This window comes from Salvelinus namaycush, chromosome 20 (assembly GCF_016432855.1).
Source record: "Salvelinus namaycush isolate Seneca chromosome 20, SaNama_1.0, whole genome shotgun sequence".
Taxonomy (NCBI): domain Eukaryota; kingdom Metazoa; phylum Chordata; class Actinopteri; order Salmoniformes; family Salmonidae; genus Salvelinus; species Salvelinus namaycush.
In genome coordinates, this window is record NC_052326.1 from 46,164,800 (window position 1) to 46,178,136 (window position 13,337).

The 13,337-nt window shown below is 42.1% G+C and overlaps 1 protein-coding gene across 1 annotated transcript in view; it reads right to left on the reverse strand.

Moving 5' to 3' along the window:
- The window catches only part of LOC120064647 (copine-9-like), a 103,640-nt gene that overhangs the window by 49,435 nt on the left and 40,868 nt on the right, over nt 1-13,337 (reverse strand). The window contains exon 4 of the mRNA XM_039015272.1: nt 11,253-11,356. Coding sequence (XP_038871200.1) covers nt 11,253-11,356 — 104 coding nt within the window. The remainder of the gene's footprint in view (nt 1-11,252; nt 11,357-13,337) is intronic.

Here is a 13,337-nt window from a genome sequence, read left to right on the forward strand (position 1 = left end):
AAGAGTCAAGAATGACAAAGACAAATGGATGTGGATCGAATGGTAATGAATTCCAAAATAGGATCGACTGTATGAATTGAAGACCCTATCACCCCCCTCCCACCCACCCACCAGGGGGGAAAAACGTGGCACTTTTTTCCTCAAGGCTCCCTCGTCATCCTCACGGTGCTCTCTTAAGTGCCAACATAACGAGTTCCTATAAAAATCATTTTGTTTGACAAAGGAAATCCACTTGCTGCTAAACTGATTTACACAAATTACTGCACATTACACAAGAATATAATGCATTTTTCTTCTCCGTCTGGAATCTCTCTCTCTCCCTTTGCACCCACTCGTTTCTGTCAGTGTTTTTGAAGTCAAACAGTGGAGGACGATGCACTGCCTCGTGCTAAAGAGAAACAGCAACCTTGCCATCATCTGGGTCCTTTGAATAGATTATGAAGGAGATTTTCAATAGGACCGAGGGGTCAAATGCTTGACTTGACCGTAATTAACAAGATGAGCTCCTCCAGGACTCCACGGTATAGTCAAAAGGAAATACTATAGACATTTTAAAGATAGTTAAGTTGGATAGTTGACAGGCAGTTGGATAGTTGACTTTATTGAAGATGTACACAGCGTTGGTAAGTAGCCCGTTACCTGCACGTTCCAAGATATACATCCGTATTGAATTTGTTTCCCAGGAGAAATACAGTGGCAAGAAAAAGTATGTGAACCCTTTTTAAATTACCTGGATTTCTGCATAAGTTTTAATCTGATCTTTGTCCAAGTCACAATAATAGATAAATACAGTGTGTTTAAACTAATAACACACAAATTATTGTATTTTTCTTGTCTATATTGAATACATCATTTAAACATTCACAGTGTAGGTTGGAAAAAGTATGTGAACCCCCAGGCTAATGACTTCACGAAAAGCTAATTGGAGTCAATGAGGTTAAGAAGAATCCTAGAGTGTCAGCTAAAGACTTACAGAAATCTCTGGAAGATGCTAACATCTCTGTTGACGAGTCTACAATACGTAAAACACTAAACAAGAACAGTGTTCATGGGAGTACACCATGGAAGAAGCCACTGCTGTCCAAAAAAAACATTGCTGCATGTCTAAAGTTCGCAAAAGAGCACCTGGATGGTCCACAGCGCTACTGGCAAAATATTCTGTGGACAGATGAAACTAAAGTTGTGTTGTTTGGAAGGAACACACAACACTATGTGTGGAGAAAAAAAGGCACAGCACACCAACATCAAAACCTCATCCCATCTGTAAAGTATGGTGGAAGGAGCATCATGGTTTGGGGCTGCTTGTTACATCTGCTCCTGCCACACCCTCTACTTCTCCTCCTGTGTCTCCCTAACCTGCCACCACTCCCCCAGTGCTCTCTCCCTCTTCCTCTCTCTCTCTGTGTGTGTGTGTGTGTGTGTGTGTGTGTGTGTGTGTGTGTGTGTGTGTGTGTGTGTGTGTGTGTGTGTGTGTGTGTGTGTGTGTGTGTGTGTGTGTGTGTGTGTGTGTGTGTGTGTGGAGACAGGTGTGCTGGAGGCAGAGCAGATCCCCACCAGCTGCAACTTGTTCCATAATCAAGACCTCAACAAATACTCAGCCCTGCCACTTCCACGCTGCCAGATCGTAACCTCTGCTCAGTCAGTCTGCGTTTTTTAGCCGTTTGTTCCTGCTTAGACCCTGTTTTCGTGTTATGCCTGTTTTCCCTTACCTGACGCTGTTTTCCTCTCCGCTACGGTTCTGCCCACTCTGACTCTGGTCCCTGTCTCCAGTCCCACGTCTCGTCATCCTGCTACTCTGTCCTGGACCCCCCACTCCACTGTATCCTTGGATTCCTCTCTGGTCCTGCTTACCCAGTCCTAACTCCCCTCGCTCCAGTCTCAGCCTCCACACCTAGCTTCCTGCAACCCGCCCGAGCTTCCCCTGGCCTGCACCCCATCTTCCCCCTGTGTTTCAATAAATACCTTGGTTACCTCATCCCAGTCTCCTCGTCTGAGTCTACTCTTGGGTTCACCTGTTCCGCGCCATGTGACACTGCTTTGCTGCCGCAGGGCCTGGACAGCTTGCTGTCATCGACGGAAAAATGAATTCCCAAGTTTATCAAGACATTTTGCAGGAGAATATAAGGCTATCTGTTCGCCAATTGAAGCTCAACAGAAGTTAGGTGATGCAACAGGACAACAACCCAAAAGACAGAAGTAAGTCAACAACAGAATGCCTTGAACAGAAGAAAATATGCCTTCTGGAGTCGCCCAGTCAGTCCTGACCTCAACCCCATTGAGATGCTGTGGCATGACCTCGAGAGTGGTTCACACCAGACATCCCAAGAATATTTTGGAACTGAAACAGTTTTGTAAAGAGGAATGTGTGTGTGTCCAAAATTCCTCCTGACCGTTGTGCAGGTCTGTTCCGCAACTACAGAAAACATTTGGTTGAGGTTATTGCTGCCAAAGGAGGGTCAACCAGTTATGAAATCCAAGGGTTCACATACTTTTGCAACCCGCACTATGAATGTTTACATGGTGTGTTCAATAGATATGAAAAATGATAATTGTTTGTGTGTTATTAGTTTAAGCAGACTGTGTTTGTCTATTGTTGTGACTTAGATGAAGATCAGATAAAATGTTATGACCAATTTATGCAGAAATCCAGGTAATTCTAAAGGGTTCACATACTTTTTCTTCCCACTGTAGCTGCCGTGTAGAACCTGAGTGACTGACTAGGCCCTTGGATGGGATTCAGGTACAGAGAGCCAATTGTAGTGCTAGTACGGTATTGCGAAGCCATACGGACCCGCTAGATCCAGGGAGGATATCAGAACTTCGCTACACATGCAATAACATCTGCTAAACATGTGTATGTGACAAATAAAATTCGATTTTGATTTGATATAGGTAGTGTAAGATGGTGAGAAAGATTGAGCTGTCAAAATGAGTCTGTGGAAACGACATTGTCAAATGCAAACTGAGAAAGATGTATTAAGGCTACAATGAATGCCTTCACTCTTTAAAACATATAAGGGTTGTTCTGCTGTCCCTGTAGGAGAAACCTTTTGGTTCTAGGTAGTTTTAAGAGTCTGGCTTGGCCCTACGAGAATGTAAGATATCTTCTAATAATTTATCATATTTTATGAACCTTCCGTTTATAACATCTTCAAAGATAAAAGTTCAAGTTCTTCTTCCATAATGTTTGTATTTTGAATATAAAATATCAAGAAGGTATTTGAAACTATTCTATCCTCCAACTCTCATCTTTTCCTCTCTTTTCTTTCAACTTATCCTCTGTAATTATTTCTCCTCTCCTTTTGTAACGGCTGTCGTAGTCGTTCTCCTCCTCAGACGAGGAGGAGCATGGATCGGACCAAGATGCGGATTGGTAAGTATTCATTATTTAATGGAAAAACAACAAACACTACAAAATACAAAAACCAACAAACGTGACTAACCCGAAACAGTCCTGTGTGGCCCAAACACTGACACAGGAACAAACACCCACAAAACACAAGTGAAACCCTGGCTGCCTTAGTATGATTCTCAATCAGGGACAACGATTGACAGCTGTCTCTGATTGAGAATCATACCAGGCCGAACACAAAATCCCAACATAGAAAATCAAACCTAGACCAACCCACCCAACTCACGCCCTGACCAACTAAAACAAATACATGACAAAGGAAAACAGGTCAGGAACGTGACACCTTTACAGCTCTGTGATGGACAGGTGAGGGTTCTGCATGGCCAGGAGAGAGGCCGCAGCACTAGAGCACCATGACAGAACTGACAACGGTGTGACAGACAGACAGACAACCTAGCTCACTGCTCCAGCATCTGGAAAACTCTGATTTGGAAATCTAGGACAAAACTAAGAAATGCAATAAACACTTAGGAAAGAGCTTAAAAAAAGCTGCTCAGTTGTTCAAGCTTCACATGCAGACCAGTTCATTTGTAAATGAGGATCGAACATAGGCACAGGCCCTCATTTCTAACAATTCATCACAAATGAAGTGGTGTCTTTTCAGAAGAAGCTGTGCCTTCAGTTCTTTCATTAACAGCCTCTCTTAATTTTGGCATAAATCTGCTTCCATATGTTGTCACTGTGTTTCAGAGCAGCAGAGGAAAAGAAGAGTTTTTAGTGATAAAACTGAAAGCTAGGGGCTAATGTGTATTGTGATGAAAAGTAGAGAGGCTCTCCTGAAGACTGAGAAAGCTATAGCAACCACGTTATCAGAATCTAGCGAAGTGGCAGAGAGCAGAACTCCCCGCTCTCAAACACTAACCCTCCTAAAGTATCTCTAAACTCCAGAACCTTTCTTACTTATATTAGCCTACCTGCCTCCCTACTCTCCCTCTACAATGAGTCTTCCATCTCTGTTTTTCCTCGATCCCTCACTTTCAATCGGAATTCCCCCTCACTCACTCAGTAAAAATCCCATCTCTGGCGATGTAAAATTGAGTGCTGAGCCAGGCATGGGTGGTATCAAATGAAATTACAGCACTGTAGGATAAGCCTTGAAGCGCTGAGCGAAATTAGATTTAGCAGTGCGAGGAGTGATAAACCCGCCCCAAAAATCGGATAGCCTCATTTACATGGCAGGCGACAGAGGACCTCAGGGCAGCTCTATGTAATCGAGACAAAGGACCGGCATTAAACACATTGTGATATCCAGGAAGGTGGGGCATGAATTAACACAAATTACCAGGTTGATACAAACCGAATCCTAACGAGAAGGAAACATTATTGTAGAATTTCCAAAAACCTTAATTACAGTCAAGGATCAATGCACAGGCTTACCTGGGCTGATAGGGAATCCATAAATAATTGATAGCGGCCAGGGGCCCGTGGTAGGGTTTGCTCCGTGCCTGCTTAATTACATTACAGGTAGCCTAGCGGTTAGGGAGACGAGCCGGAGGGTTACCAGTTCCAATCCCGGGTCTGATGGGAAAAATCTGGGGGGAAGTGAGCTGGCAACCAGAGATGCTATTGCCTGCCGTTGTGCCCCTTGAGCAAGGCACTTAACCCCCCACAACAACAGCTCCATGGGAGCCCAGTGTGGCAGTCCCTCCTCTCCAACCTGTATATGTATATGTGTCTTTCCTAGGGGTTGGGATAAAGCGGAAGTCACATTTCGGTTTGGCCTTTATAAGCCACTGTATCTACTATAACAGCACAAAAACTACAGGATCAAAAACAAACTATAACACCATTCCAAGGACAGTGTTACTTCCAACTCTTTCTCAACAAGGTGTAAAAAATCACACCACCATCACTCTGACTTGACCTTCTTAAAAACTCAGAACCCAAGTTCTTTAATCTTGTGTCTTGTTTTCCATCCTTTGCTGCGTGCTGGTCAGACAGTCATGTTAGCCTATTCCATATTATCTAAATGGAAGAAAATGATGTGAACTCCCCTTCACGTTAGACAATTCATTAGATCTAGGAGAAACGAATGACGTGCATTTACTTCCTTGTGCTCACGACTTGACGAGTAGTCAAGTTCTCTTTTTAAAAGAACTCAGCTACTTCTCAGAAGGCAAGCTAATTGACCTGAGGATAGGATCCTCATAATTGAGGAAAAGTATGGCAAATAAAGACCATCATCCAATGCCTACCTTTAAATATCTACAGGATACAACTGAGCATCATGCAGTGTTTTATATCTCTTGTATATCTGCTGTCTCTGGAAAGCCTTGATATGCCACGATACACTAGTCATAACAGAGTGGGAAGCCCTTCTGAAACGCCCCCACTCTTCTTCATATAATGCTTCCATTAGAAACAAGAGAAAGGGATGTTGTCTTCGGCCCATATAGCATGCTCAGATTGAAAGGTAGAACTAAAAGCAGGTATAGATATTAGATAACTCGTTCCATCTAGTTTCCCAGTGTACAGTACAAATGGTTCATTGTTGCAGAAGAACTTTCCTGCAAACGTGTATTGTATTTGAGGTTTAAAAAGACTTCTGAAGTTTGTAATTTCCACTCAAAATTCCCTAACGAAAAATGTAATCAACCCCTACAAAAATGTCCATGAATTATAATCCACATACTAACTCCCATTTCCTGTTGCTGCAGGATTATTTTCCTACTGTAGCAAACTGGCTCAAATTAAGATCCTACATCTGTTTATATGTAACAACTCCCCTGGGTAATCCATGTAGTCCCCTATCTCTATCCCTATATTTAAGTCCTATCTCCATCCCTATCTCTATCCCCATCTCTAAATCATATCTCTATCTCTATCCCTATCCCTATCCCCATCTTTAAGCCCTCTCTCTATCTCTATCCCTGTCTTTAAGCCCTATCTCTATCTCCATCCACATCTTTAAGCCCTATCCCTATCCCCATCTTTAAGCCCTATCCCTATCCCCATCTCTATCCCTATCCCTATCTTTATGCCCTGTCTCCATCCCCATCTTTAAGCCCTGTCTCCATCCCCATCTTTAAGCCCTGTGTCCATCCCCATCTTTAAGCCCTGTGTCCATCCCCATCTCTATCCCTATCTTTAAGCCCTATCTCTATTGCTATCTTTAAGCCCTATCTCTATTGCTATCTTTAAGCCCTATCTCTATCCCTATCTTGAAGCCCTGTCTTTATCCCTATCTTGAAGCCCTGTCTTTATCCCTATCTTGAAGCCCTGTCTTTATCCCTATCTTGAAGCCCTGTCTTTATCCCTATCCCCATCTCTATCCCTCTCCCTATCTCTCTCCCTATCTTTAAGCCCTATCTCTATCCCTATCGCTATCCCCATCTTTAAGCACACTCTAAGCCCTATCTCTAGCCCTATCCCTATCTCTAGCCCTATCCCTATCTCTAAGCTCTATCTCTAGCCCTATCCCTAAACACTATCTTTATCGCTATCTATATCCCTATTTCTAAGCCCTTACAGTGCCTCCATGGCACTTCCTACCTTCCCTATCTATTGTGATTCAGGATGCTAAAAATAATCTCCAGAGGGAAGGGGGTGGTTAAATTATTCATCCAGCCATAACAGGGGCTCTCCCTTTTATTGGAGCCACCTCTCGGGACCTCAAATCAGGGAGACGACAGCACTCCCCTGGGGCCTTGAAGATCCAGATCTGGACAATCCTGGAAATGCAATAGGCACCCAATTTATTTCCATATACCTCCTATGACCTCACTTACTTATGTCACAAGGATGACAGGTGTGACTCCGACAAACAAAAAGTGGATATCGATCAACGTTTCGTTACACAGGGCTGAGAATAGCTGTCAACAGCCTGTATAGCCTGTATAATCTGTATAGCCTGCATAATCTGTATAACCTGTATAGCCTGTGTAGTCTGTATAATCTGTATAGCCTGCATAATCTGTATAACCTGTATAGCCTGTGTAGCCTGTATAATCTGTATAGCCTGTATAACCTGTATAGCCTGTGTAGCCTGTATAATCTGTATAGCCTGTATAATCTGTATAACCTGTATAGCCTGTATAACCTGTATAATCTGTAGAGCCTGTATAATCTGTATAATCTGTAGAGCCTGTATAATCTGTATAACCTGTATAATCTGTATAGTCTGCATAATCTGTTTAACCTGTATAGCCTGTATAATCTGTATAACCTGTATAGCCTGTATAACCTGTATAATCTGTAGAGCCTGTATAATCTGTATAACCTGTATAATCTGTATAGTCTGCATAATCTGTTTAACCTGTATAGCCTGTATAATCTGTAGAGTCTGAATAACCTGTAAAGCCTGTATAATCTGTATAGCCTGTATAACCTGTATAATCTGTATAGTCTGCATAATCTGTTTAACCTGTATAGCATGTATAATCTGTAGAGTCTGAATAACCTGTAAAGCCTGTATAATCTGTATAGCCTGTATAATCTGTATAACCTGTATAGCCTGCATAATCTGTATAACCTGTATAGCCTGTGTAGCCTGTAGAGTCTGAATAACCTGTAAAACCTGTATAATCTGTATAGCCTGTATAACCTGTATAGTCTGCATAATCTGTATAGCCTGTAAAATCTGTATAACCTGTATAATCTGCATAACCTGTATAGACTGTATAACCTGTATAGCCTGTATAGACTGTTCAATATGTATAACCTGTATGATCTGTATAGCCTGTTTAATCTGTATAACCTGTACACAGTCCAGGGTCAGCCATTATTAATCTTGGAGCATTTTGGGTCAAGTGCCTTGCTCAAGGGCACATTGACAGATTTTTCACCTTGTCGGCTCAGGATTCGAAAGAGCGACCTTTCGGTTACTGGCCCAATGCTCTAACAGCTATCATCATGCTATTCATCATCATGCTATTGATTGAGGAGCACCATAAGGTCACGAACTGCGACGCAATAATTGCGATTCTCCGCCGTGTCACCGAACATGCCGAGTCATTAGTCTCCGAGGTGCCATTTCCGCACGTCGATGACATTCCTCTACTGCATTGCCATAAACATCGTTATAAATGCTGAATTTCCACCTAAGACTTAACCCACACCAGTGTATTGCCATGTTTCAAGTTTTAAGTATGTACGGGATAAACATGGTATACACCGTCCAATGAAATGCTTACTTGCAGGTTCCTTCTGGACAATGCAACAACAATAAGAAATAATACAAGATAATAGCTCAGTAGAATAGAATAAACATTTAATCATCAGTATAATACAGGAAGGAACAACGTTTATGTTAATGTTGGCACCAAGTCAGAGCCAGTCCGTCGAGGCCATGGCCCAGTGAGACACCGTCGCCGGTCCATGGAGTTGGAAACAAGTAAAGTCTACCATTTGGGTAAAACACCGCCGTAAGCCTTTAGGTGGAAACTCAGCATAATATTTTCTCTGGTGGTTAATGTGAAACATCACTCCTGTTCTTAGAGAAGCTACAATAACACTTTCAGTTTGTCACTTTTGAGAATTTCAGCTGACAAAAATTAGATGGCAGTTTAAAGTGGGATGTTTTACATGTAGAAGTTTGTAGATATATTAAGTGTAGAAGTTTGTAGATGTTTTAAGTGTCGAAGTTTGTAGATGTATTAAACGTTTGTAGATGTATTAAGTGTAGAAGTTTGTAGATGTATTAAACGTTTGTAGATGTATTAAGTGTAGAAGTTTGTAGATGTATTAAGTGTAGAAGTTTGTAGATGTATTAAACGTTTGTAGATGTATTAAACGTTTGTAGATGTATTAAGTGTAGAAGTTTGTAGATGTATTAAGTGTAGAAGTTTGTAGATGTATTAAGTGTCAAAGTTTGTAGATGTTTTAAATGTGAAGTTTAGAGATGTTTTAAGTGTGTAGAGTGAGGATCTTTTAAGTGTGAAGGACAACATCAGAGATGATCCAAGACGCAGTCAACAAAGAAAACGTGACAGCCAACAGAGTGTGTGTGTGTGTGTGTGTGTGTGTGTGTGTGTGTGTGTGTGTGTGTGTGTGTGTGTGTGTGTGTGTGTGTGTGTGTGTGTGTGTGTGTGTGTGTGTGAGCACGATTGTGGGCTGTTACTGAATAATTCACCTCTAATGATTCAGCATGGCTGTCCCAGGGGAGGGGGTTAGCCAAAACCTGAGCATGTGCCTGTAAGAGTGTATTGTATGGTGTGTGTGTGTGTGTGTTTGTGTGTGTGTGTACCTGTCTGTGCATGTGCATTTTTTACACAATTCACAGTTTCCCTTGCATATTACTTTCTCACTGTTCCCACCCAGTTAGGTAACAAACCAAATTCTCCCAATCCCCGACCAAAGATTAGCAACACTGCAAACATGAATTTACACAACCCATAGGGAGTCATTTGCTAGAGATTATGACTAACAAATCATGTGGAGAGCCCAAATGGACAGGAAATCCTAAAACTATGCGCATAATATAGAGTTTGCCATGTGTAATAATATATTATTATAACTGTATATGGTGTATATAGCCTAGTGATGTGTGTGTGTGTATGAATGTGTGTGTTTGTGTCAATCTATTCCTGCACAGCTGGCTATACCGGTAGGGTTTAAATCAGAACAGGAACACATGGTGTATGACTTGTTGTGATTCAGATTCATGTTCTGTAATTTATTTTTAGCTGTTTTTCTGGGTTGACAGTTTCCAACTCTATTTAAAAGTTGTATCCCGTTCTGTTACGACTGTCTCCAACTAGTATCTGTCAAGATTTTACAAACATCTCTCCAACGCTATTCCGAAAAGCACATATTTTGTCAGCTCCTCATCTTACAACAAAGAGAGTTTTTGCTTAAAATCATGTTTGACTTTCCTCCTCCTTCTGGACAAGATTTGAATGAAATACAACAACAACCGTTGACAAATGCCTTCCGACTACACTGGTATCCACCTACTGTTACATCTTTGCTTCTGCTTGTTTGACTAATGCTTCCTGTCTGCGTGGCAGATCTGGCTGTGGCGGTCGGTTGGTGTTTTGGCGGTGGTATTGATCGTGGTGTGTATGTGTGTAGCCTAATCAATGTGACAGATCTGAGGGGGTGGTTCGGCCCGAGCTACCACCACCTGCCACATGCTGGGGCCTCTGCTCTTCCTCTCCTCTGGCCCCCTGCTGGGGCTTCTGCTCTTGCTCTCCTCTTCTCCTCTGGCCCCCTGCAGAGGGCATCGATCCCCCCTTCTCTGGGGGAGGAGGGAAGTTGGAACAGTAACATCCCCCCAACAGCCTGCAACTCCCTCCACCCCTGGTTTCGACTGTGAGCTGCCTTCGCAGCGGAAAGGAAGCTGGCTGTGGATTTGAGGCAAAGGGGAGTTCTAATGTTGTTGTTGGGCTTGAAAGTGTTTTTTTACTTTATCGGTCAAAGTAGTTTTTTTTAAAGTCAAAAACGTAATTATCCTGCAAAATGTTGTTAATCTAAATGTTTGTGATGCTTATGATAATATAAAATGATGTTTATGATCATATAAAATGATGTTTACGATCATGTAAAATGATGTTTATGACCATGTAAAATTATGTTTGCGATAAATGATGTAAATGTAATGTTTACAGTGGTAAATATAGGTGAGAGGAACATCCACGTCTTCCTTAGCAATGTAATCATATACCCCAGCACCTACAGATGGAAAATCCGGACTATCCAAATAAAGTGTGTTTTGCTACGGTGTGCCCAACTGAACATGACCCTGGTTTGATTGAATTGGGCCCTTAGTATTAATAAGTCAAGTGATTATTAAGTGAACCTTGCTAATGAAAACTGTTGAATCATTCTCTGGTGGACAGGAGGACAAAAGAGAAGATGGGAGGATAGTACAACAGACGGGAAGAGAGAGGTCTCCACTTACACATCAAAGCGAAGATTCTGCTTCTCCTCGAAGAAGAAATCCAGGACAAACTTCCGAACAAAGTCCGGGTTCAGGGTGTTATCGATCACTTCTGTTCGGCCAAACTGCTCCGGAACGGGCAAAGGAGGGAAGAGAATAAGGAGGGAGAAGGAGGGAGGAAAAGAAAGGGGGAGGAGGAGGAAGGAGAAGAAGAAGGAGTGAGAAGGAGAGAGAAAGATAAATTAGTCAATATTACAGGAGATGATATCATCATCGTCACTTGATGGCTTGAAAACTGTTTTGATCTTCAAAATGACTACATAATAGTGCCTGAGGCTGGTCTAGTGGGTAAAGCCACCGCCTGCAGCATATATGCAACACCCTCAGCGGTGTTATTAATAGGGAGTGAATTCCACTCCCGTATTAAATGAGTGAATAGTTCTAAGCAACCTTTACTCTGTTTTCTTGCGACTGCCGACCTGCTCAAACCATAGCGATCAATCATTGCTTTGTCCCAATGTCCCATCATGCTCTCTGTCAGCGGTGATGAGCTATTGATCCGTGTTCTGCCACAACACCTGTCAAACATCCCCGAACAACCTGTCCCCCCAACACCCACAGTCTCAAATGTTCACTGTCAATAACAGTCCATAGAATGCACTTATAGAGAGATCTGATGGACTGAAGAGTACCAGATTCTATTAAACATGAATCTTTTGTGTGTAGTTTCAGTCTTGCTTTGTGTGAGCCCATGGTTTCTCCTATAAGCTGTGGTGGCAGTGTGATGGAGGAGGGAGGTATTAGGGAAGGTACTTTGGAGATGTTTGAGGTTTGTGGTCGCAATTGCCAATAAATGTCATATCCTCTTGTGATCGAGAACAGTCTGACAGCATTGTACATTGTCAGTGTTTACATAGGACAAGGGTCTTGAACTTGCAGATCTAGAGTCACATATGGCCCTTTAACCCAAAATTCCCAGATTTTCCAGAAATGGCGGTTGAAAGATTATTGGAATTTTGCAACCTTAACACTGATGCAGCAGTTGTACAGTAGAATGTACAGTGGAGAAACATAAGTGCTACACAACAGCCTGTGGCTGTATCTGGTATAATATGCGATTTATAACAATGTATACATTTAGCCAGTGGTGACCCGTCACCATCATGCAGAGCCACACCGGTTTTGAGCCCCACCTGTTTAGCTAAAAAAAGAAAGAAGATATAATTGGCTTGTTTTGCATGTTATTTTGGCATTAATTCGTGTTACATTTCAGTTTGCAAGCAATGTAAAAAAATATATCCTTGAGTTTAATAAAGCCACATACAAACATGGTCACTTTCTTGAGTAAGGCAGTTCCAAAATGCAGGTGTTTCAGCTTAGCTCAGTGCTTTCTGTGATGGAGGGGCAGCCAGCGAAAATACAGAGCTTAGGCATTGGTAATCTTCTCTAGTGCTCTGTGATTGGCTCAGTGTTATGTCACTCATGGGGACATTACATCACCTCAGAATCTACAAGGAGAGCTAGGCAGTTCAAGCCCCCTTGGGTGCTGCCATAGACTGACATTAGAAGTGCCCGTCCAAGTAGGCATTGGCCACAGATAAAATGACGTCAAATCACGTTATATCTACCATAGCTTTGATTGGACTGATCATGTCAACATCATACTTTCAAAATCTTAGCTAGAAAGCTAGCTAGCTAGACAAGCAGTCATCATGAATAATGTCAACATTCTACTGGCAAATCATTTTCAACCCTTTTCAAATTAAGAGAAATTATAGATAAAACGTATCGGTGCTCATCGGCCATTGGACATTACATAAAAACTCAGAAATCGCAAATTCACTATTTTGCTTCCCCTGCCTGTTATTCGGTGGATGGGGTGTGTGGTTCAAGTCTGGGTTTAAGGATTTAAAACATCTGTCTGAAAAGGTCTCTTTGCCAAGCTTAAAAAGATAAACATTCACATGCAACACAATGGTTGAATACATGGCCATGCTGTCAATCCAGCATGATTTCTGCCGTGTTCAAAACAACTGGTAACTCGGAACTGGGAAATCTCGGACTTCCGACTTTAGTGCGTTCAAGACAACTGGAAATTCAGAGAAA